The sequence below is a fragment of the Bos mutus genome, chromosome 22 (assembly GCF_027580195.1).
Source record: "Bos mutus isolate GX-2022 chromosome 22, NWIPB_WYAK_1.1, whole genome shotgun sequence".
NCBI lineage: Eukaryota > Metazoa > Chordata > Mammalia > Artiodactyla > Bovidae > Bos > Bos mutus.
In genome coordinates this window covers 38,903,550-38,928,437 of record NC_091638.1, presented here as the reverse complement: position 1 = coordinate 38,928,437, position 24,888 = coordinate 38,903,550, and the positions used below count along the sequence as shown (strand labels likewise).

General features: G+C 43.1%; 1 protein-coding gene across 1 annotated transcript in view; it reads right to left on the bottom strand.

The window, feature by feature from the left end:
• Window positions 1–24,888, bottom strand: part of CADPS (calcium dependent secretion activator) — a 476,711-nt gene that overhangs the window by 251,373 nt on the left and 200,450 nt on the right. Inside the window, 2 exon segments of the mRNA XM_070360581.1 lie at window positions 4,297–4,530; window positions 14,054–14,134. Coding sequence (XP_070216682.1) covers window positions 4,297–4,530; window positions 14,054–14,134 — 315 coding nt within the window.

Sequence of the window (24,888 nt, the reverse complement as noted above, 5' to 3'; positions counted from 1 at the left end):
ACTGTCAAAGTCTATGGACAGCGTCAGCCAGAGGAAAATAGACACGTTAAGACCTGTCTCATGCATATACACAAAACCCCAACAGGTATCTGAGAACTTCAATCAGGTTTCTACCGGCCATGCTGGGACATATCCAGCACAAAGATGCAATTCTTCATAGTGTAGCTTATTGCCTCCCAGATGGAAAGACAAGGTTCACTAACTCAGATGCACACAGGAGCCAGATTAAGTGGAATGGGCTACTCTTTTCTGTGTTAAAAACACATAAGATCTTGATTTTTCATTGCCAAAAGAAATAGATTCTAAAAAAAATCTTATTTTTAAAAATAGATTTAAAAAAAATATAGAGTCTAGCTTTTTAACTCAGAACCTGATGGAGACATAGGCCAAGAAATTCACTTTCCTCTCTACAAAAAGTAAGTGATAACAGAAGTGCTAAGATAAAGGGCAAGTACCATTTGGCATGAGAGTCAGAGATGCAAAAGGGAGTGATGGGGACTGTGGCAAACTGGAGAGCTCCATTTAAACGGGGCAACTGCTACTTTGCTACAGCCCCTGTTGCCTTGCTTTACTTCAGTCTAGAGGTAAATGGATTGCCAAATACTCCAGCTTCTGCTACCAGAAAATGGAAACCTGAATCACAGTCAAAGTTAGAAATCTGAACTTGAAATTGTGACAATAACTTTAAGACAGAGAAATAAAATAAACAAATTCTGTGCAGGCTAAAATTGTAGAGTGAAAAAAAAAAAAAAGCCTACAATTGTATACTCTCTTTCTAGACTGAGAAAAAGGCTGGGTTTGGATTGACCAAGTTATATTATTTACAACTCCTGGCATTTCCCACCACTACCCTCCAACTCCATTCAGTCACCTGCTATTTTCATATTTAGTGGTACATACTGCCACTCATCAGAGGGAAGGGAGCAGAGAAGACACTGATTTAAAAATCAGGAACAAATGACTTGCATCAGAGATCGATAGAGACCAAAGGATATTAACAAATCACTGACTTGTACTCCAAAAGACCTAATGGCATTATATAAGGAGAAAGATTATGGATGTGCAAAAACTGTACACTTCTTAAACAGGCTCGATTCAAAGAAGCCTAAGACAATAGGGCCTGCATTACCTCAAGATTCACAAGTCAATTTTCTGCATAATAGCCCAGGGATTCTCAAATTCAGTGTGAACCAGAATCACCTGGAAGGATAATCCAGACACTGCTGGGCTTCACCCACTTAGCTGCTGACTAGCACGTCATGGGTAGAGCCCAAGACTTCTCATTTGTAACTAGTTCCCTGGTAGTGCAGATACTGATGCTGCAGATCCAGAAGCCAGTATACCACTCATCAGATACTGGGCAAATCTTGACCATCAAGTCACTCTACTTTTAAATCTCCTGAGCCTCAGTTTCCTCATCTGTAGAGTGGGGATAGTGGTACAGGTTCTCTCTCTCTCTATGGCTACTGTGTGAGGATCTAATGAGATGATGCATGTAACTGAACATCTTTTCACTAGGTGGAAAGAACCATCAAATGAAAAATGTGAGAGGCTCTAGGGAAAGAACACAATTTTTGGAGTTTTAAAGATCTGAGTTCAAATCCTGAACCTGCATCTTCACTAGCTGTGTAATGATTTACAAGGTTCTTAACTAAGGCGATGGCACCCAACTCCAGTACTCTTGCCTGGAAAATCCCATGGACAGAGGAGCCTGGTGGGCTGCAGTCCATGGGGTCGCTAAGAGTCGGACACGACTGAGCGACTTCACTTTCACTTTTCACTTTCATGCGTTGGAGAAGGAAATGGCAACCCACTCCAGTGTTCTTGCCTGGAGAATCCCAGGGACAGGAGAGCCTGGTGGGCTGCCATCTATGGGGTTGCACAGAGTCGGACACAACTGAAGCGACTTAGCAGCTAACTACTCCAAGGCTTTGTTTCCATATTTGCAAATGCCTTGAAGGGTTGTTGTGAGGATTCACTGAGTGAATGATGGTGACGGATTCTACAGATACCTACTGGTTTTCATCAGAACACTTCTCCCTAACCACCACCTGTCCAGGGACACTCCCCTTGTATTCCTGGACATCAGATCTCCTGCTTCAGGGAACTGTTCTCTACTGTCCCTTCCAGCCATGCAATTCTATAATTACATAAAATATATCTGGTACAAGCCTACGAATTCAAACCTAGTCTGCCCTGATGGGATGACCGTCCTCTCTCTCTCTGTCTCTTTTTAGGTCCCCTCACTGTGTCCACCAAAACACATTCACAAACAGATACACAAGGCCTTCCGTTGCTGACTTAGAATGATGAGCAATCTAGCGCTCTAATTACAAAGTACTTGGGAAACCTAGGGCGCTTCATTTTGCACTTGCACTTACAAGTTACAACCTGTTTGACTCGTGTACACATGGGGGTACGGCTGGGGACTCACCCACATCGGTATTTTTGACAATCAGCTGTTTAATACTGAGCACTGATAAAGAATTAGAAAATTACAGACTTAAAAGCTTCATGCAAATCAATAAACCAGTTTCCCCTCACCTTTTAGCAGGAAGACAAGAGGCAGTAGGGAATAAATTGCCACCTTTAATTGGCAATAATCAAATTCAAAGACACCTAAGAAAAAGCATTCAGTATCTCAGGTGGCAGTATGAAAAAAAGGAAGGAAGTTTGTGTGAAATTACACTGGTAATTTTTTCATGCACAAAGTGCTCTATATTTAACTGAATACTGCCTCTTCTACTTGCAAAATACATGTTGAAAATACTGCAATGTGACTATCCCAATCTGAACTGAGCACAGTAAAACAAATTACCGGCAGTTCATTCACAGCAAGCCTTAATGATGTTCTAAAATGTTAATTTAATCTTTACAAATTTTAATTAAATCTATAGAAATTTGATCTATTCTCTTAGTTTCCTATCTTGGATTATCATAAAATCCTTACAGAGTTTGAGCTTTCATATTTTATGAATGGGTCTCCAACTTTGGAGTATGTAAGGAGTACCTGGATAGCTCCTTAAAACGCACGTTCCAGGGCTATGAGGCATGTTTTACATATCATATAATTCACCGTTTCAAGTGCACAATATGGTAATTTCAGTAAGTTTATTAGATTGTACAACCATCATAACAAATCACTGCTTGGAACATTTTTCTCTCCCCCAATAAGTTTCCTTATGATCATTGCTACCTCCTGTCCTAGACAACACTAACCTACTTTCAGTTTCTGGATATGTGCCTTTTTGGACATTTCATATCAATGGCACCAAATAATATGTGGCCTCTTGCATCTGGCTTCTTTCACTAAGCATAATGTTTTGAAGGTTCGTCTATATTTTAAAAAATGTTATCAGTAGCTTATTAATTTTTAATTGGTGAAGAGCATTCTATGGACGTACCACATTTTTGTCTATTCATTCATCTGTTGATAGACATTTAGACTGTTTCCATTTTTTGCTATACTGAATGATGCTGCTATAAACATTTGTGAGCAAGTCTTTGTGGAGACATGTATTTTCATCTCTCTAGGGCAGATATCTAAGAGTGGAATTGCTGGATCACCTGGTAATTTTATGCTTACCATTTTGAGAAACCACAAAGCTATTTTCAAAAGTGGCCACACCATTTTATATTCTCCTCCTCTAGAGATTTGGGTCAACAGTTTTGGGGGTGCTGGAATGTGCACACTGAACCAGTTTTTAATAACTCTGATGCAGTTAGATCGGATCCACTCCTTACATTGCATGTATGATAAACAAACATGTGAGTCAAAGTGACAGACAACTACTGACATGTTGAGACTTCTGCCATAATTCTGGCCCAAAGGGATTCTTTCTTGGGATAATGAGACAAACTAAACAAGTCTCCACTGCAACAAGGACCTTTCTATGGGGAAGCCAATGCGAGAGAGAATCGGAAAGAAAACTGTCAACCTACCATGAAATGAAGCTAGATTGTTTTGTTTTGTTTTTTTTTACATAGGTTACCAAAATGTTAAACTTTCTAAATTGTACAAGATATTTGCAAAATCCTTCAGAACTGCTTTAAGATGGGCAAAGTAATTCAACATTAAATTTAGTAGGTGGTTCTTAAGATTGCATTTCCTAAGGAAAAGGATGGTTTCCTGGAGATGGGAAATTACTCGCTGATTAGCTGACCCATGCCTAGCAAGCTGTTATTTTAATAACTGCTCCTGGGGAGCAAAAAGGAGAACAGCTGATTGTGATGCAGCTAATCACCCCGGTCTGGCCTGCTCTGCCAGGAAGCTCTCAAGGATTGAGGGCTTTTTACCTCCAAGGAGAAAGACAGCACGACGTCTGATTTGGACAGCTGGTTCTCACTCTCCTCACCCATGTCAATGATGGAAGCATTGTGGCTGCGTTTGAGTTTCTGAAGCTTGAACTCGCCGCCTTTGGACACTGGCATGCTCTCCAAATTAGCCATGAGCAGGTTGACGGATGACTTCAGCTCCTCAATGTACATGTTTTCCATTTCTTTGGATACGAACTTGGGAAATTTGCGTTCCTTGTAAAGAAAAAGAAAGGAATGAGCCATGGAGTAAATAAAGACTTGATTTACATAAAAGATTTTCATCTTTCAGCCCTGAGTTCTGATGACATCTACCACTAGTGAAATTTTCCTAGATACTGTGGCACATGCTAGAAAAATGTTCAGTTGAGTTGAGTAGACAGCTGCCTGCCTTCTAGTTATTTATTATCTCTAACAGGTAAGAAACACATAATATACAGTAAGAAAGAAAGAAATGTTTATTATAGTTCTGTCTTTCCCCTCCCAGTTATCATCAGAATATTTGATTTATGGAATGAAAAATGGGGTGATGTTTTTTCAAATCTGGTTTCAAATCAGTTTTTCTTTTTTTAGGAAAATGCAGTCAGTTGTTTTTAAGTTGAGAAGACAGAAAGACACCTTATTTCTGGATATCTATAGAGATTTTCTCACATGAATAATTCAAAAGGAGCTCATTTGAGATGTTTCAAATGTAGCCTGTGGCTATTTCTAAGAGGAATACTTAACTGTTTTCAAGAAAAATTAATGAAGTGATGAAAAACATGATTAAAATTCCTTAGAAAAGAAGACAAAACAACTCAGTATCAGAACTGAACTCTCTGTTTTTGTTTTTTGCTTTTTTTTGACCATCCCATGCAGCATGTGGGATCACTGAACCCACATTGCCTGCAGAAGTGTGGAGTCTAAACCATTGGACCACTGGGAAATTCCCCTAGTTTCCCCTTTCTTAAGAGTTCAGTTGTAATGGCAACTTGCTTTAGCCAGGCTATGTGTTTCTTCACAGCTCTAAGTTGTCTAGATGACTCGAATGAGTAGACTCTGGATCAATCACTTTCTCAAAGAATCAGCCCTCTGCAGCCCAGCTCCATAACTGAGCAGGTGAGGGGCAAGTCAAATCAGTTTGATGTCTTTTTTTTTTTTTTGGAAGTGACAGAAAAATCCAGTTTGAACTGACTTAAACAATAAAAGGAATGTACTGGTTTGAAAATGTCCTAGGGTAGCAGCAGCTTCCAACAAGGCTGGAATGAGGAGTCAGATAATATCATTATAACTGAGTTTTTCCTTCAAAACTGGGTTTGGGTTTCTCTGAGTTGGCTTCATGCTCAGTCTGGCTCCTCTTTATGTCATAAAAAGGTTGCTAAAGCCTGTACTTCACAATACCACAGTACCCTACCTAAAGAAAGAGTGAACATCTTCTCTCGTGATGCTCACAGAAGATGGATCATCTTTATCTCAGAATTCTCAGAACTCTGATGTGCATACCCTGAACCAGCTTCTATGGCCAGTGGTGGGTCATGTTGAATTGCTTAGACCTGAGTTATGTCTTTCGTCTCTGTGGCTCAGGATAGAACTCCACCTGGATCACAGGGAACACGGATTGGAAACATCAAGGTAGATGCTATGACGGAAGTAGATGAGAACTGAAGTCTTCCTGAAAGATTTAGAGGTGGCTTTCTAGAGAAGGTGACCCTTGGGCTGAGTGTGTGATGGATGAGGATGAGTTTGACATTGGGTTGATGTGGCTGAGACATGGCCACTTGTATTTGCTGGTTTTCCATGAAAAATATAACAGGCAACCATAAATCCAAGAAGGTCTATATAAGCTGAACACGGTTGCAAATATTTCTCCATCTCTTTTTGAACGTGGCGCTTCTTACAAGTGAAGAGAAGGATGAGGTAAGTTAATTTATGTTAAGACTGCCAAGCAGCAAAGGTTACATAATAATAGCCTGAAGGCTGTTACACTCATATATCTCCTTCTCCTTATATTTGGGCCCAAACCTCATATCTGTATGGGATATTGGGGGAGCTGGGTAAGTGGTATCTTTAATTTGTACTAGAAGCAGCTGGCCCTGCAGTTGCCACAGAGATGGAGAGAAAAACCATCCTGACTAGGAAGTGGGTTCTTTCCTGCCAGTCAGCCTTACTATCAAGTGTGATCCTTCATCACACACATCTTTGGGACTCACCGAAGGCCTTTTCATTTGAAAGGCTTTGAAACTCTGCCACAGTCTTGAAACTCTGGAAGAAGACTCAGTGGTTATAGACACTACCACTCTGGCCCAGAGGTGGGTTCCACCAAACTTTCTACAGCAGAATATTGGAAAAATCCAGAGTGATCACTCCTCCTAGAACTTGGACAGTTCCTAACAACAGCATAAAAACAGGCTCATAAAACTGAGGTCTGCAAGGGAAAATAAGGCCATTTTTCTGCTCTGAGTACTTAAGCCTTGAGATGCAATAGCATTCTGTCAATCTCAGCTGAGGTTCTAAAGTGGTGTCTTCAGCAGCACACCCATTATAAATACATTTCAAAGCTGAAGTTGTGCCAAAATAAGGAAAATGTAGTTGTCCATCTCAATTGCTACATTCCCAAGCATAAAAGTAAATCAGCCTTGACAAAAGGATTGTTTATTCATATTGCTTTATGAAAGACACAGCACGCGAGTGGAGAAAGCCTCCCACAGAAATTCTCTGCCGGTCATTCGTTTTGGTTTTGGGATAATAACATTCCACAGTGGGGACGCCTCCCAAGGACAGTTCCTTCTGGAGTTACTGATGCTCAGCCACACTGAGGGATTTGGGGAACATCTTGAAAAACAGCATTTGAAAGTGCTAACAGCTCTGCCAGTCATTTGCTTTGCTTTTATGTCTCTTCATTTTCACTCATATAGAATGAAGCAGCTACATGTAAAAGCTGGCAAGGGTCCTTGGATAAAGAATCCTTAGACCCCAAGGCACAACTGACATTGTAGATGGTCAGAAGGAAGGCTGTGGTACAAGGACACTCTCCAGATGTGGAGCTTGCCTACAGATGTGCCAAGTCAGTACAACGTCTCAGACCCTTCCTGGGCTCCTAGCACCCGTTAGACAGTACAGCTATCACTATGAATGAAGGAGTCGCTGAGAAGTGGGGGGATCGCCAGAAAGTGCCCAGGCACCGTGTGACACACGTGGTGTGAGAGGCCTGTGCAGGCGCAAAGGGGCACTGAGGAGCCTTATCCAGTCCACACGGGTGAAACAGACTCGCCGTGAATCCTGGGCCTGCCATTCACTAGTTATGTGACTTTGAACAGGTTTCTTCACCTGTCTGAATAACAGTGTTTATACCTGAAATGTGAATGACAAAGCTTAAAAAGTTATTGTGAAGAGGAAGAGATAATAAACATTAATACTTTTTGACCACTGAGCATTCATAGACATACATAGATATGCATACACATATACTCAGCCCATATATATGTATATTTACACACACACACATATGTATATGCATATATACATATATTCCTACACAGATACACATATCAAATTGTATCAGGCACCATGCTACTACTAGCACTCTAACAACAATAGCAACAGTCATAGTGGTGAACGCAGAAAAGACCATGCTGCTAGGTGGCATTTACAGGTTACTGGGCACTAAGTTAAGCACTGTATATGCTCTTCCTCCTTTAATCTTTCCACAACCCAGTGAGGCTGGTGCTGCCATTTATTCCCATTTGCTGGACAAAAATGAGATACAGAAGTTCCATCCATAATCAGCAGAACTGAGTCTGAAACCCAGAGCCCACACAACAGGGCTGGATTATCTGGCCCCAAGTGGTGTCAGGGCCGAGGTGAACCCTTCGGGGCCTCTCAGCAGTGGGCACCCTCCACACACCTCGCTGTACAGCTCACAGTGCTCAGCAGAGCATGGGCCAGAGCCAAGTCCTCCACAGCAGTGGCCACCCCACCATCACCAGCCAACGTGGCCTGTACAATGCTGGGAGATGGGTGAAGTGTAGGGAGTGATGGGGGAAGGGTGAGCGTGTTAAATGAGAGAAAGGAGGTCTTGGTAGTTATTGTAAAAATCAGCATCACAGATACTAGAAGCATTTGGGGCACAGCTAGTACAGCTTCCTGGATTGGTTCTTTTACTCAAAGCTGTGCTTAAGTGGCTTCATTGCACTTCCTAGCTTTTATGAATTACATAGACTTACTTTCCTTTGAATGAACCTCCCTGGCATTTAGATTTTTCTTTGAAGTCAGATTCCCCTGGGTTCTTAGCTACCTGTGAAAGGTCAGAGTCAGGGAGATGCTCCCTACACACATTTTTCAGGAAAAAAACTGAACTAAATTACTATATGCTTGGACACTATGCTACTTTATGACCCAGGATAGATGCCAGGTCCAAGAACATTTATTAAGGTGGAGGTGGTATCATTCTCTGGAAGGAGAGGATCCACTCTGATCTGACTTTTGGCAATGCAGGGAGCAGAACTTTTCCATCACAGAAATACTTGGATGCTGTTTCTCACGTAGGCACATCATCATGTTTGCAATGGGACAACGGAATGAGATAGTCATTTTCCTCTGCAGAGAATAGGGTTTAAATGGCAACTCAACATTTAAATGATAGCTTGAAAAACCAGTGGTATTTCACTCCCAGACCTCTGCCTCTAATACTGCAGAAGCTGTAGTATTTGTCTTATGTAATTAGCTCAAAAATTTTGGAATTTTACCCCAAAATGTGGCCAAAAGAACTGGCAAATATCACAGCAGCACTAATGCCACAAGCTGCCGGTGTAAGCTCCAATGTCAACTTCTAATCACATAATTTAAATAACTCAGACTTAATTCCTGGGTGAAATCTGGGGAACTTTAATGTCAACATGAGAGGATTTGGGAAAATGTTTGAGCAGGGATTAAGAAGTCTTTCCTACCAGACTTTTAGAAATGCATTCAGGTCCCTTCATGGGACTTTTAAGGCAGCGTGTCTGATGTTCACAGTGAGGGCTCACACAGCTGTCTGTCTGATGACTCGTTGGATGCTGGTGTGACTGAATTGACACATTACACGGTAGGGCTGCGGGTGGAGGAAAGCCACCTCACACTTGGCTCCTTTCTCTCCGAGGAAGAAAGGACACACATCTGCCTTTGGTTTAATTGCGTGAGGATGAGAATGCTGCTGGCAGAACCACCAAGGTCCCTACCACCTCTTTCCCAGATTCCAAGGTAATCAAAGTAAAAGGGATTCAGAATGCCAGGAGCCCATTCTGCCTGCCACGTGCTACTGCTTCATTTGGGCCTCCGGATGACCTGAAGGGAATGCACAGTAAATTGTGGAAGAGAGAAAGCAGGCTCCAGGAGAGGCAACCGTCAGGGAGGGAGGGGCTGGGACAGTCTCGTCCTGGTGGAACTTCCTGCCCGTCATCTGACTACTGAAAAGAAAGAACATGAAGCTTGGAATTAAAGCACTCAGTTTCCTCCTTACTAGCTAGGTGCGCTCTGGTGCACCACTTACACTTTCTGATGTGCCTGAATTGGGGAGAACTATTGCAATGCCCAGAATTGTCTGTCACAGGTCTGAGTAAGACTTTATGTGAAATCACACAGCCAGTGTGATTTAATAAAGGACCGATTAGCAGAGAGAGGTCAGGATGCAGAGAGGTGAAGGCCTGGGTGAAAGGCATGTCAAACCCTTGGATTGGGATGATGGGGAAATGAAGCTTTGTGTTTGGGATGGCATTTTGGGATGGTAGTGTGCATGATGGTTGAGAGAGAAGGTTCTGGTCACTGAATGACCTTGGCCAAGGCCTCTAACGTCTATGCCTCAACCTCTTCTATTATCCTCAGAAGGGGATAATAATAGCACCTTTCTCATAAACATAAAGTTGTTGGAGGGTCATATAGGTTCTCAGGTGTAAAATGATTAGGAGAGAGTTGGGCACATAGTAAACACCACACAAGCAACAGTTTTTTTTGGGTATATCTTCAAGCAGCTTCCAATTTATAATGACCACTCTACCCACAGCCCTGCTTTTAGAGTTAGAATCCTCACCCTCAGTGATGTATCACCAGCATCCACGTGTTTCATTAAGACCCTTACTCCCTTTCATGGTGGATTGATCAACTGCTCCGGGGGCTGGCCCTTGAACTAAGCTGGGTCATTCAGAGGCCTGACTCTTGAGATTGTGAATGTGCAAGGGGTAGTGAAAAAAGGGGAAAGAGGAGAGAGGGAGAGAGACAGGTTGATTGTCTGAATCATTTCCTATCTGGCCATAATGAAAACCTGTGGAATAGCCATGTTTCTCATTTGAGAAGCAAATAAAGATGATTTGCAGAGAAAGAAGGAATAATGAGTGGGACACACAGACTCAAGAGAAGAGGGGAAACCTTGACCCCTGGGTGGCCCCTGGTTCCACATCCTTCCTAGATCTTGGCTATACCTTGCCCATGGGCTCTGTGAGACATTCCCTAATTCTTAGAATCGACACCCTCTTGTAAAAAGCTTCCCTGTGCTGGAGCTTCTAATTTGCAATCCAGACACTCATCTTATAATTCAGAGAACAGAGTGAATTATGTATGGCAGATGACATCTATCTCCAGGAATTTCTGGTTATGATATTTACAGGAGCTGAAGTTCAGCCATATGGGTTGAATTGCACACCCTCAATAAAATTCACTGTGATGCTAGAAATAGAAAAATCAGGACATGCTGAAAGAAGACAAGCAAGGGTGCTTTGTTTCAATATCTCTTCACGAACTAGCTCTTCTCTAAGAACTTGATACTTTATTTAATTTCTAGTAGACAAGATAGTTCACACTTTTCCTTAGTATTAGCCAGGTTAGTTTAAGCAGAAGGAGAATTTATTTTCCTTGGCATTCCACTAAACGGGACAAAAAGTAGTTCTATAGCTGCAGGTTAAGACAAAGTAGATCTAGGGGGTTTGAACATCTTGAGGATCTCAGGATACTCTGTCTGTTTACTTCTGTATACTGGCTCCACTCTTTTCTCTTCTCTTCCCTACATGGAAGAATTGAACACGACTGCAAACATCTTGTTACCACTACACAGCACAGCTCTGTTCGTTCATGGTCCGTAGGTCTCAGGGGTTTCATTGGTCAGGTGCGCCCATTTCTGGACCGATCACTGGTGGCCAGGATAGGCTGGAAGCTGCGACTGATTTCACTTGCATGAGGAGCTCACTGCCAGGACAAAGTAACTCCTTGGCCTCCAAGGAGGCCAAGCGTGTGAATGAATATTGCAAAAGAAGACAGTAAATGTCCAGGACAGCAGAAGATAGTAGTGGGCAGACTCACAGAAATCCTCCTGAATGTTTAAATATACCCTCAATATACTCTGAAATTATTCTCCATTCTTTGTAAATTTTGACCCAGATTCACTTCAGTTGCGTATTTCCCTGTTCAAGAAAGTCTAGTTCTAAGTTGTCAGTGGTACTCTATTTGGTGTCAGAGTATCCAGTGATGTGGGCCAGCGGAGAGAATTTCTTCATTTACTGATCAGAAATGAGCAACTTGGCTCACTATGCTAACAGCTGTTCATCCATGATATTTTAAAAATTAAAATTAGCCTACGTGAGTTTCTAAAAGTATCTTGTTAAGCCTCAAAGTAAACAAGACAACTAAAATAAAGGTGCCATGAGCTCATTTTGGAAGTGTGTATAAAATTTTAAGTCGCTTGAATACTTACTAGCTGTGGATATAATAGCTGCCTAAGAGCAAACCCTAACCTCTATTTTCTGGATAATCTGCCAAGGAGACACTGACTTTAGAGAAGTACATGATGTTTACTCCCACATTAAGCAGGATTTTCAAACTGAGAGTCTTTTACACTACCTTTAGCCAAACAACTGTATACTATTTTTAGCCACCAGACTGACTCGAATATAAACTTTGAAGGTGTCCAAAAACTAGATGCAAAATATTTCAACAAAAGTGCTTGAGCATGAAAGGGAATTTTCCTGCTTCTTGGAATCTCCCTTGGGTTTCTCCTCCAGTAGAATTCCTTTCCATGTGTGCAAATCCTGATACACTTCTTCCCATAAAGAGGAAGGCTGAATGCCAAGCTCTACTCTGTGTCCATCTTGCCCATCCTCAATTCCCACAGCCCCCACCCTCACGTGCACACAAGGCCTGTGGCTACCATAGGAATCAGTAGGCTGCTGTTATTTAAAACGGTGATATTTTGTTCTTCATGGATATTTTTGCATTGGTTATGATTTTTAAAGTATTGCATTAAAATATTATTTTGATGCCAACATCCTCCCACCCGGAATTTTTAAATTCTGAATCTGAGGTGAGTATCTCACCCTGTTCCAGTCCTGATACTTAGTCAGACTTGAGTTAAAGGTCTAGTGCAGTCTCTTAACTATTACAGAACTGCTTAGCTTAGATTTTTCCCTTCTCTAAAACAAGAATAACTGAAATGTCATTACAGGACCGTTTGGAGGACTGAATGAGATGGTACATGTAAAGCATTTAACATGCTTGACACAAAGGCAATACTAATAAACACCACTAGCATGACTACTGTGAATAACCACACAAACGAACAGCAGAAGAGCAGGTAACACTTAGGCTCATGGTCATCATTAGGAAGGCAAAACCCCAACTCTAAAGCAATCCTACATACTGGGAGACTCAGTCATCACTCATCATTCTCAGTCATCAGAATCACCACTCCATGAACTGTCATTATAAGGGTTTACATACAGCAAAAAAGAAGGCACAAAAGTGGGGAGGACAAGCTCTTAGAGAAGGGGTCTTAAATTGAGGACTGAAGGCTGAGTAGGACGGCGTGATAAGTAGAAGAGAGGAGGAAGGTCATTCCAGGTTGAAACGCTAGTGAGTACAAAAGCACTGGGGCTGGAAAGGGCCTAGACACATTAGAGGGAGACATTCTGTGCAGCTGGAATGGGGAGTCCTGGTGGGAAAGTAATGGGAGGGTGAGGCCAGTAAGGAAGGACACGGTCTGTGGATTAAGAGCCTTGAATGTCATTCTAAAGGAGCAAGCTTCTGTTCTGGGGACAGTGGAGTATTCTATTGAAGGATCCTGAGGCTCTGTTTTGAGATGTCCATATACAAGGTTTAGAATGACAATTATGTGCAGGATGGACAGAAAATGGCGAGGGAGTGGATCCCCATTTGGAGGCTACTGTAAGATCCAGGCCTGGAAGATGAGGACCTGAACTGAAGCACCAGCAGTGGTGCTGGAATGCAGTAAAAGGGATCTGACCCACGTTTGGGAGGCAGAATCAATGAGCTGAGTGGCAGACTGAGTGTGGAGTGTTGTGGGAAGGAAGGAGAAATCGACAATAACCAGGAGGTGTCATCCACAGTAATTAGACAGAGGCCACATGAAGAGGAGTAAAAGTAGGTATGGGCACTCAGTCAGAGGAAGAAGGTAAGGAGTGAGATTTTGAACACATCCAACTTAAAATGAAGGGGATTATCAAAGTGGAAATGCTCAGCAGACGGGTGGAAACATAAGGCAGGGACTCGGAAGGAAGGTGAGGCTGGATCTGAGTATGGATTGGAGTACAGGAAATACATGCATTGTCTCAAGGACAGTGGCCCTGAGGAGGAGGGCTGAGGACTCCATCAGGATGACTGTCCTCATCTTTCTTCCTCTCTGATTCTCAGTTTTGTCTTTCCACAGCCCTCAACAGTCAGTGTTCTCCCTGTGTGGGACTCAGCTCTGGTCCCCCAGCACATGTCCCCAGAGTTTCCTTACCCTGGCTATTTGGTCTGCCATTTGGAGACGGCCGTCCAGCTCTCGTCTGATCTGGGCTGCTTGCTCATCTGGATTGTCCAGCTGCACAAAAGCACAAACATGGAGACTTTGAATTTGGGTGACAACAAAAGCCCAGGAACTCATGACTTTACAATTAACACTCTTACTCTTTGCTCCCATGGACCTATTTCACTAAAACTTAAGTACTGTGTGACAGACAAATCCTTTTAGACAGTGTGATGGGGTAGGCAGGCTGTTCCTAAGAAAGGCATCTGAATGAACTTGTATAGAATCACTTATGAACTTCTAGGCAGTAGTGTTTCTAATGAGGGCCTGATGCAACACTTCTGTTTGGGGTCCAATGAAGACAGTGTTCACAGGGCAGACATACAGGGAAGGAGATGGTAATATAACCATTAGCGATTCATGGAGCAGACACAGTTCGCATCCAAAACACCTACATAGCATATATCCTGCTGCTCTCCCACCCCTGGACCATGGATGATTAGTCAGTTTCTGCATCCTTTCTCTCTGAGCCCTGAGACCTTCTCAACCAGCACTCCAGGTGGCGGCAGCCTCTCAGGTGGTGCTGATACCTTATATACACTACTATGTATAAAATATTGATAGATAACTAATAGAATCGACTGTATCGCATCGGGAACTCTACTCAATGCTGTGTGGTGACCTGCACGGTGAGGAAATCCAAATCAGAGGGGATATATGCCTACGTGCAGCTGATTCACTCTGTTATACAGCAGAGACTGACACAACAGCGTAAAGCAACTGTATTCCAATAAAAATCCATGAAAAATTAAACAGTATAGAAGTAGGTGCATGTCTCCTTCTAACTAATCAAATGCATGCCTTAGAAACTATACTGAGTATGCTTCAATAGGAGGTTACCCATGAACTGTTTGTGAAATTTGAGGTTAGTTACCCACTCGGCCAACTTTTGGCACATCTACATTAAAATTACATGTAATTAAAAAAAAAAAAAAGAAATCTATCTTTGTCTTTTCTGATGGGGAGACAATCCCCTAACTTCTCTGGTGTCAGTTTTACCATCTACAGAATAAAGGTGTTAGTTATGTAATCTCCAGCATCCCTTTGCTGTATTTCTACAAATCTGTGAAAGATATTGCAAGTATTTCTACAAAGGGCCATATAACGAAGACTCTAGGCTTTGAGGGCCATAAGGTCTCTGCTGCCGTGATTCAATTCTTCCAACGAAGCATGAAAACAGACACAGACAATATCTGAATAAATGAGCGGTGCTGTGTTCTAATAAAGTTTTATGAACAACAGGTGGTGGGCCATAGTTACTGATCCCTGCTCTAGGAATTAAAAGTTCTCTCTTCATTTCTAAGCAAGCTTAGCATTACCCTTCAAACTGTAATGAGTCTGCTTTGTTCAGTAATTGATACATTATTTTACTCACAGAAGAGTTAAATAAGTATGGAACAGTGACATTCAAAAGGGATGTGCTCTATTCTTCATTTCAGAACATGTTAACTCACAACAAAAAGTCAATTAAGAACTTGTGAGTTTTCTAAGTCTTTTTCTTTCAAGAGCCATTTTTATTCAGAAACTTGAAAATGAAAACCCAACTCCACACTTAAAAAAAAGAAACTCATCTACACTATGAAATAGTACAGAAAGTAAGTTATGTCTCAGTTCAGTTCAGTCACTCAGTCATGTCTGACTCTTTGTGACCCCATGGACTGCAGCATGTCAGGCTTTCCTGTCCATCACCAACTCCCGGAGTTTACTCAAACTCATGTCCATTGAGTTGGTGATGCCACCCAACCATCTCATCCTCTGTCATCCCCTTCTCCTCCCACCATCAATCTTTCCCAGCATCAGGGTCTTTTCAAATGAGTCAACTCTTTGTATCAGGTGGCCAAAGTATTGGAGTTTCAGCTTCAGCATCAGTCCTTCCAATGAATATTCAGGACTGATTTCCTTTAGGATGGACTGGTTGAATCTCCTTGATGTCCAACAGACTCTCAAGAGTCTTCTCCAACACCACAGTTCAAAAGCATCAGTTCTTTGGTGTTCAGCTTTCTTTATAGTCCAACTCTCACATCCACACATGACTACTGGAAAAAACATAGCTTTGATAAGACGGACCTTTACTGGCAAAGTAATGTCTCTGCTATTTAATATGCTGTCTAGGTTGGTCATAACTTTTCTTCCAAGGAGTAAGCATCTTTTAATTTCATGGCTGCAGTCACCATCTGCAGTGATTATGGAGCCCAAAAAAATAAAGTCTCACTGTTTCCACTGTTTTTCCATCTATTTGCCATGAAGTGATGGGACCAGATGCCATAATCTTAGTTTTCTGAATGTTGAATTTTCAGCCAAGTTTTTCACTCTCCTCTTTCACTTTCATCAAGAGGCTCTTTAATTCTTCGCTTTCTGCCATAAGGGTCACGCCATCCACATATCTGAGGTTATTGATATTTCTCCTTGCAATCTTGATTTCAGCTTGTGCTTCATCCAGCCCAGCATTTCGCATGCTGTACTCTGCATATAAGTTAAATAAGCAGGGTGACAATATACAGCCTCAATGTACTCCTTTCCCTATCTGGAACCAGTCTGCTGTTTCATGTCCAGTTTTAACTGTTGCTTCCTGACCTGCATACAGATTTCTCAAGAGGCAGGTCAGGTGGTCTGGTATTCCCATCTCTTCAAGAATCTTCCACAGTTTGTTGTGATCCACATAGTCAAAGGCTTTGGTGTAGTCAATAAAGCAGAAGTAGATGTGTTTTTGGAACTCTTTTGGTTTTTCAATGATCCAACGTAGGAAGTCAAGAAATACCTAGAGTAACAGGCAAATTTGGCCTTGGAGTACAGAATAAAGCAGGGCAAAGGCTAATAGAGTTTTGCCAAGAGAACGCACTGGTCATAGCAAACACCCTCGTTCAACAACACAAGAGAAGAGTCTACACATGGACATCACCAGATGGTCAATACTGAAATCAGACTGATTATTTTCTTTGCAGCCAAAGATGAAGAAGCTCTACACAGTCAGGAAAAACAAGACTGGGAGCTGACTGTGGCTCAAATCATGAACTCCTTATTGCCAAATTCAGACTTAAACTGAAAAAAGTAGGGAAAACCACATTCAGATATGACCTTAATCAAATCCCTTATAATTATACAGTGGAAGTGAGAAATAGAGTCAAGGGATTAGATCTGATAGACAAGAGTGCCTGATGAACTATGGACAGAGGTTCGTGACACTGTACCAGGAAGCAGGGATCATGACCATCTCCAATAAAAAGAAATGCAAAAAGGCAAAATGGTTGTGTGAGGAGGCCTTACAAATAGCTATGAAAAGAGAAGCCAAAGGCAAAGGAGAAAAGGAAATATATACCCATTTGAATGAAGAGTTCCAAAGAACAACAAGGAGAGATAAGAAAGCCTTCCTAAGTGAACAATGCAAAGAAATAGAGGAAAACAATAGAATGGGAAAGACTAGAGATCTCTTAAGAAAATCAGAAATACCAAGGGAACATTTCATGCAAAGACGGGCACAATAAAGGACAGAAATGGTATGGACCTAACAGAAGCAGAAGATATTAAGAAGAAGTGGCAAGAATACACTGAAGAATTATACAAAAAAGTTATGTCTACTATGATGTAAATAAGAAAACTGGATAATTTACAATCATTTTTTCTCTGAAGTACCATGAATAGCCTTCATTGGTTTGTTTTACAAAACATACCTGGCTTTATGCTCTTTTTATCACCCTATTCAATTAAGGAGTTGCCTTATCTTCTCTCTTCCATGGGTTTTTTTTTAATTAATCAATTTTTTTATTGAAGGATAATTGCTTTACACAATTTTTCTGTTTCAGCATTTTGATGAGCAGAACTATTTTCTAGATCATGAAGACTGGATTGTAACTTTTGGCCATATATCTAGTATTTCTCAAAGGGTGTTCTGCTGAACAACAACCTTATTAGATACTCCAGAAGAAAGGACTTGGAAAGGCTCCAAAAGAATGTTAGATAAGCCTGGAAAATGCTGTGTTGAAATACAGTTTCTGAGTTCTTCAGTAAGGAAAACTGTCAGATTTTCAAACAATTCAACTACTACTTAACTTAAAATTCTATTTTTTTGCATAATGCCCAAAGAACAAGAGTTGGAAATCCTGTTCTAAATTAATCAGCAGTCACAGCACTGACCAGTGGGCCCTCCATCACTGCCTGACAACCGGCGCACAGAGGAAACCTGGTATCCTCAGGGCTGGTTTACGCTCCAGTGAAGTGCTTTTCAGTCTCTTTCTTGGAAGCGTCAGACCTCTTCATATTCAGGTGAAAATCCACTGGGAACACTTAGAAATGTCTTGTTCAAAATATATATGATATATATATATATCATATATATATATATATGATATATCTGACTACTTCACTGAGAAGAAGCAAAATTATTTGGTTAGAGGCTACAGTTACGGGTTCTATCAGAAGATATGGTGCTCACCGAGGTTAAAACTGAAAAGAGAAAAAATGTTTTATGAAAATTCTCAGAGGTGTCTGAGGGCTCCCACTGGCCTCACCAAATACAACTACAAATGGCAAAGAAAGCCAGCAGTGAAGATGACGAGCAGGCTAGGTCTACATGAAACGTCATTCATTCATGCATTGGTTTACTTATTCATTCATCAAATTTTTATGGAATGTCTTGCTATGTGTGATATTGGAATACAGAAAGGAACAAGACGGACCCAGCCCCTGACTCTATGCAGCTCAAAATCTAGAAAGAATAGCTATGATTATTTGAATTTGGACACAAAAGAGAAGGGATTAGAATTTACTGATGCCTATTTCAAGAGCAGGTATTGTATGACGTATATTAAACCCTTTTCTCAGGGGTTCCAAGAAATAAATCTTAACATGCATTCTCCCAGGAAAAGGATTCTGGGCCAGGAAACATTGCTTCCTCCTGAAAATTCATAACACATATTTACATAATTAATATTTAGGGAAATTCTGTAGTAAATAAGCCTACTTAACTGCATTTAATATTGTCTTTGACATAGTTATTGCAGTGAAAACAAGTGTTCCACAGGGTAGTGTGGGAAATTCCCCATGCAAAACATCTTTATGAGGAAGGTACCTTCATCACCACCATCTTATAGATGAGGAAACAGTCTCTGTAATGTACAAGAATGTAGTAAAATGGCATGAGCCATGTGAAATGGAATTGGCCCTGCCTCAACCTGAATCTCTTTTTGTTCTGCTTAATGTTGACTTTCTTTTTTTAGTGTGTTGTTCTGGTTTTCTTTTTGGCCCTGACAATTAACTCCTCACTCTTACTTTGTTTAATTCAATACAAAGAATCCCCACTGCCCCATGACTGGGGGGAAGAAAAATATCTACCCTCTGTTTCCTATCATGACTGATTTCCTCTGGGCAGGCTGCAGCAGTGCCAGAGGCCTCCCTAAGAAATGACAGCAACGGGCATGTCCTTATCCTGGCTCTGCCACTTAGTAGCTGTGTGACCTTGGGCAAGTTACTTAACCTCTCTGTGCTCAGGCCTCCTCATCTGAATAATCAGGATAATACGCCTACCACGGAGTAATGAGGATTCACTGAGACCACAGATATAAAGCATGTGGCCCACTCCTTGGCACGCAGCAAACGCTTAGAAAATAGTGGCTGCTGGCTGTGTTCTAAGAACAGCTCATGCTGGCTGTAATTCTGACATGGCCCACAGTGGGGCATCAAAGATTCAGAGAGAAGGTGCCGGATGGGCTAGTGTCCCTGCCAGGTGTGGATGTGGGTGTCTTGGTCTAATCTTCTGTGCCCAAAAAGGAAACTGATAGGGGCTTCCATTTCTGGACAAATTTCCTCGGCTTTTCAGTGTATCCTACTTTCTCCAGGGTCAAGTCCTTTGCTCTGTTGGACTTTAATTAGCAGGAGTGACCAGAAGGTGGACACTGCTGCCTGAGAGTTAATGATCTGAAGGAAAGACAGGAGAAATGCAACCAAAGCTCCCGAAAATAGTCTGGTGTGAGAGAGGGGGCCAACCTCCACCAAAAGGCTCCACAGACCCACTGGATGAGGCCCCTCCACAATAAAGAGAAATCAAGTAATTATTTTCAAGAGCTGAAAAGAAAAAGCCAGCAAGGGGCTTCCATGGAAACAAGGTTCTGTTTACCTTGCTGGTCTTTTCCACCAAGGAAAGGAGAGATCCATTGGCGAACCAGGTCAAGGGCAAACCTTTCCTGCCGACAGCTCATTAGGGTTAAAATATGTACATGTGCATGAAGGCTTTTTACCTAATTAGCCAAATAATCTTCCTACTAGCAGGGGTCAGACAGAGGCAATGTGGTTGTTTTGATTTGCCAGCCAAGCAAAAGAAACCATTTCCCTGGGCTTTTCTTTTAAAGTGATGGAGGACTAAGCTCGGCACAGGGTTAATGGAGACAGGTATCACCTCAGCCAGGGGTTCAAGCCCATCCAGAGGTCTAGGATTCTCTCCACTCACCGCTATGCCCTTTCAGTCAATGTAGACACGAGAACTCAGCCCAATACGGCTGTCGGGCCAGCTGGCACTGGCAGGAACGCCGCACGGTGGAGGACCCCCAGGGGGAGTCTGTGCCCAGCTATCCCAATCCTTGGCTGCAGGACCCTGTCATCTCTCTTAACCTCTCTGAGTCTCAGTTTTTTGACTGCAGAGGGAGGACTATTTTTCACCTTGCACAGCTACAGAAAGGACTGAATGAGACCTTGTGCTTCAAGGGAAGTCAAGCTGACTTGGGTTCAAACCTTGACTCTGCAATTTCCTTACTCAAGGGGATCAAACAGGTGACTGAACCCTTCTAAGCCTCGGTTTCCTTGTCTGTGAAAAGGGGAGAAGGTAAGATACCCACCTCGGTGTGCTTAGAGCATGATGGAATGGGATGATTATGGTGTGCACATACGAGGTCCTATAGCTTAGCAACTCGCTTCTAGAATGAACTCTTCTGAGGATGGGTGTTCACCAGATGCTACCTCCCCTCCGTGCCCTTTGTGATGTATGAAAGAAAACAGGCTGGGCGACGAGGGAGCCCTGGTGTGGACCAGAGGCACTTGTGTTCTGTTCATGACTTGAACTTAGCCAGAAGATGTCAGGCCAGAGTCACGGCCTCTCTGTCCACAACCCTGTCATCTGATAAACAACAAACCCTAAGAGGTTATGTTCCAGGAGTCTCTGAAAAGCCTAGAGGAGCATTTCTCAAAGCTACACTCTGGGGAACACGAGTCCTAGGGACCCTCCATGAGATAGGGTTCTGGGTGTTCCTCTCTCCTCTTTCTGAGAAGCAAGAAGACACCTAAGTGGGAAATCCTGCATGAAGGCAAGGTTGTATGGGTCCATATTTCCCAAACATATCTGACCACATGGGTAGTACATGTGAACACCGCACACATTTTGGGCCATGCTCGCCTAGGCAGTTCTCCCATGCGCCTCACTTTTTTCATGTCCATGACAGAATCTGGTGTGGGGGGAGAAGAGAAGGAGGCAGGGAGGAAGCACCTACACTATGCAAGTAAGTCTGTGTCTCAGTGAAAAGGGACCCATCTGGGAGGCCCTGTCTGACATCTGGGGTGACGGAGACGTCATGCCAGGGCCTGGGCACGCAGCCCCCTCACTGGCTTCACAAGCCCTGGAGGACAGCCTTGCCAGTGTTCCCGGAGACATCCTTGCATACCAGCTTTCCCTAGGGATGCCTCAGTGCTCTGGGGCTCACACATGATCATTTTGTGGAGGCGAGTCCATCTCTGGACTCATCCAGTCATCACTGTTACTGCCACAAAGCAACCCACCATCAAGCGAAGAAAGGACTGTGATTCAAATATGCAGAATATTGAAATAAACAGGCAGAGTACTCGATGCATTGTTTGAGTAATTGTTCTGCTTTCTGGACAAATCTATAGTCCTCAGCCTCAGAGCAAATGGACCGAGTTCAGTCTCAGGACTACACTGACATGACCCAGAACTGTGGCTGGAAGGAGATTCAGAGATGACACAGTGACTTCAGGGTAGAGACCCCGCTGAGCTCTGCAGCTTGTCGGGCACCACATTCCCCCTCTGTCCTCCGCCCAGGCCTGAGGAAGGGCTGGCTTGCTGCTGCTGCTGCTGCACACACTGTCTGCCACACCTGGAGCACTTACCCTTGTCTCCTCCTTGACTTAAGCCTAACCTCCTCCATCCTTCAGTTTGGCAGCAAACCTTCTCTGATCATACGAGACTCGGTGAGTTCCCACTGCCATACGCTCTCCCAGTGCGGGCACGTTCCCTTCATCAGCATTCACTGCAATTATAGTTTTACATCCACTCATGAGATGATGTGTTGTCCACCTACTAGACTGTAAACTCTGTGAGGGCAGGGGATGTGATTTTGCTCACCTCTGCATCCCTGGCACCCAGCCTGGTGCCAACTACAGAGTGTGCTCTGATGACTGCCTGAGTTAAAGGACTAAAGGACTGAGTTAATGAACTGTGACCAGAAGGAAAGTAACCCACCCACAGTCACAGCATCATCATCAGTGATGAGGCTGGGACTATGTTCCCAACCTGCTCACTTCCAGGCTCTGTCTGCCTGCTTAGCGCTGTGTCCTGCCGTGGGCCGCTTTCCCTGAAATACATAAAGTCGAACTTGGCTGGCTTATACCCAGTCACATCGCTGATAAAGCATCCTTAATTCTGGGCTACTGGGGACCAAGGCAGGTGCGCCTATCAGCAGCTGCAGGGCAAGCCACCTGCTGACCTGAGTTTAGCTCCATCTAATCCCCTTGTTTCCTTTCTACTTCCCAGGCTGCTCCCTTGGTGCCCAGGGACTGGTGTCTGAGAGGGAGGCTGCGAGGAGCGACTGCAGAGGAGAGCAGAGGCCCCTCTCGGCATTCCACCCCCTCACCCCACCCCACCCCATCCTCCACAGGCCTGTTTTTTTTTTTTTATCCTCCTTCAGAGACAAACTGCTCCAGCCAATGCTGCCTTCCTGGTGCACTGCGGTCTGGAAAGTTACAGCCAGGACACAGTCAGTTTCCACCCAGGGGGTGTGGGTGCCGGAGCTCAAGACTCAAGAACACGCTGAGGTCTGGTCAGGCCTGTGTTACTACATTCAGTGCCTGGCTGCCGCCTCCAAGCTCCTGTCCTCCTGTCTCTTACAGCCCGTCTCCCCTCTGTCCACCTCCAACGTGGAGGCTGTGGAAGAGGGTCACACCTCTTTTGTCCAAGATCAATTGCTGCCTTTCCGCTTTGAAGCCGAGCAACATTGAACAAGTTATTCGATTTCTCCAAGTCTTCACTTTAAATTTTTCAACTCTGTTAACTCTATCATGGGAATAATAATGAGAATACCTCCTTCATAGGGTTGATGAGAGGTTAAACATACACATAGTATATGTACGATGCTTAGCAGAGTGCCTGGCACACACTTTCTGTAAATCTTAGCAGCTATTAGCACTTGGCATTCTGCAGCCTGTATACTTCATCCTTATACAAGTTCTGATTCTATTAACACTTAAAATGGCAGAACAGGTTTCCCCTACTTCCATGCAGGAAAGCAAGCTTCAAAAGATGAAGTCATTTGCTGGTAGTTTCAAAGACAGCTGACCCTGCACGGAGGGTATAACCCTGAGAAAATAGAGCACCAGAAATCCTGGTTTTTTAGAACCAGAAAACCTTAAGATCAAACCCCACCTTTATCACATACTCACTGTGTGACCAAGGCCAGGGAACTCAACCTCTCTGAGCATCTGTACCTGGAACTCTAAAATAATTTCCTCAGGAGACTCCTATGATGACAATCATAATAGACATTTCCACACTCTAGGATTTTGACACATTGTAGGTTTATTATTACTTCTATTGTTATTACTGAGGGTGAACCTGATGAAATCTGCAGCCTTGCCTCCGATGTAAGTCTTTATGAGGGCTCTGTTTCAGGGTAATTTGTGGACTTTGGTATCCCGTGCACACTCAATTATATTCTGTTTTCATAAAAAACATTCAACATTAGTGGAAAAGGTAAAATAAGACCATTAGTGTCTTTCTTTCCCATTCCTTATTCCCTCTCCTAGAGAAGACCTTGTGTAGGTCAAAGTCTCCATTCTGAAGGATGCACCTCTCCTTGATTGCAAAAGGCAAGGTTTAGCTCCCAGAGTCTGCCAGCCAATAAGAACATCCTCCACATCTGAGTCACCCATTTTATGTCTTTGCTGGCTTCTGGCAATGCAGTAAATATAACCCAAGAGCTCCAAATGCAGCAATTCTCTGAGTGAGCAGCAAATAAATATATAAAAATATCCTGGAAAGGAAACCAATCCATTCCTTTATGATCCTGCAGTGCTCAACCAGCCTCCCCTACCCCCACCCAAGTCCTGCAATGACCTCACTCTGCCTTCCACCATGTCAAATCTAATGTATCATTCAGGGGGCTGGTTCCAGACCCGTATTCTTCAATGAAGCCCTCCTGGATTGCTTTGATCACATATCAACTTGCTCTTGTAGGCAGCGCTGGCCTGTCTAGCATCTCAACCTTCTCTGTGTCACATGTTTTGGATTTCTTTTCCTGCCACAATAATTGTTCAGTTCAGTTCAGTTGTTCAGTCATGTCCGACTCTATGTGACCCCTTGGACTGCAGCGCGCCAGGCTTCCCTCTTCATCACCAACTCCCTGAGCTTGCTCAAACTCATGTCCATCGATTTGGTGATGCCATCCAACCATCTCATCCTCTGTCATCCCCTTTTCCTCCTGCCTTCAATCCTGCCCAGCCTCAGGGTCTTTTCCAATGAGTCTGTTCATCGCATCAGATGGCCAAAGAACTGGAGT